This window comes from Charadrius vociferus, unplaced genomic scaffold (genome assembly GCF_000708025.1).
Source record: "Charadrius vociferus isolate BGI_N301 unplaced genomic scaffold, ASM70802v2 scaffold478, whole genome shotgun sequence".
Classification (NCBI taxonomy): domain Eukaryota; kingdom Metazoa; phylum Chordata; class Aves; order Charadriiformes; family Charadriidae; genus Charadrius; species Charadrius vociferus.
The window spans coordinates 1,074,293-1,075,582 of record NW_009650063.1 but is presented as its reverse complement, the minus strand read 5'-3'; the positions used below and the strand labels follow the sequence as shown (position 1 = coordinate 1,075,582).

Below are 1,290 nucleotides of genomic sequence, written 5' to 3'. Positions count from 1 at the left end.
CAGACAGGTGAAAGCCCTGCTAAGGCTTTGTCCAAGCCGTTAACCAGTGAAGATGCAAAGGAAAGACAACCTTTTTTCAACAGACTGTACAAAGCTGTAGCCTGGAAACTGGTTGCTGTTGGAGGCTTCAGTCCTAACGTAAATCACGCAGAACTTCTAAACTCGTCTATTCAGTCTGTGAAAGCTACGTTAGATGTTGCTTTCGTACCCTTGAAGGAACTTGCAGACTTGCCTCAAAATAAGAGCTCTCTAGAAAATATAGTTTGTGAACTGCGGTGCAAGTCTGTCTACTTGGGTACTGGCTGTGGTAAAAGTATGGAAAATGCCAAAGCGGTTGCTTCCAGAGAAGCTTTGAAATTATTCCTCAAGAAGAGAGTTATTGTGAAGATCTGCAAAAGAAAATACAAAGGTAGAGAAATCGAAGATTTGGTACTTCTGGATGAAGAATCAAAACCTTCGAATTTACCTCCAGCTTTAAGAAATCCTCGAGAGATCTTGTAGGGGGGAATCGCTGTTTGTACCGTGTATAGTATTTCAAGACAAGGACTGAAGGTTAATTTTGTACTTTAAAAATGTAGGCTTCCAGATATTTTGTATTTCTTTCTCAGTTTTGCAAGACAATGATAGTCCTTTCACTTGGTAGCAATTGTATAAAACTTGTTAGATGACAAGTGCGCATTTAAAGGTATGCCTTAATATATAGCACACTAGTGTGCTGTTTTATTTGCAAAATAGTCTACCTAATTCTTCTATTTTTAATTAAACGACTAAGGTACAATTTGCTGTTTAAAACCTGACAATTTTGTAATTCTTACGATTTGGTGGCAGTGTGCTCAATTGTCTACCGTGTCTTTTTTAGCCACATAGAAGTATGTATATAGGGACCATAATACTTGAATGATTGAAAGTTGTTTAAAAATTTCAATCCAAAAGTCGAATCATCTGTTTCAGGCGTGTTGCTCATAATGTTCACCATTGCTCACACTAAAAGAGAAAATACGTGGTTGGCTATTTTTATGGGATGTTTTCGTAACACTCGCAATAGAAATGACAGCCTGATCCCATTTAACATTATAGTAGCAGGTTAGATCCCATTTAGCAGTATACTGGCAGGTTAGATCCCGTTGAACATCATGCTGGCAAATTGCCAATTAGCAGTCCAGCCACAGCTGCTTCAGCCACTAAAACTGTAAGCAGATTAAATTTATATTGTGAAATATCATTTACACTTTTTTCAAATAAACACGGATTTCTATACTAAGCATATTTTGACCGCTACTAAAACTATGA

The 1,290-nt window shown here is 37.4% G+C and overlaps 1 protein-coding gene across 1 annotated transcript in view; it reads left to right on the top strand.

Annotated features, from left to right (window-relative positions):
- Window positions 1-734, top strand: part of CDKN2AIP (CDKN2A interacting protein) — a 5,607-nt gene extending 4,873 nt beyond the window's left edge. The window contains exon 4 of the mRNA XM_009891793.1: window positions 4-734. Within this exon, the coding sequence (XP_009890095.1) occupies window positions 4-501 (498 nt within the window). The 3' untranslated portion in view covers window positions 502-734. The remainder of the gene's footprint in view (window positions 1-3) is intronic.
- Window positions 735-1,290: the final 556 nt, after the last annotated feature.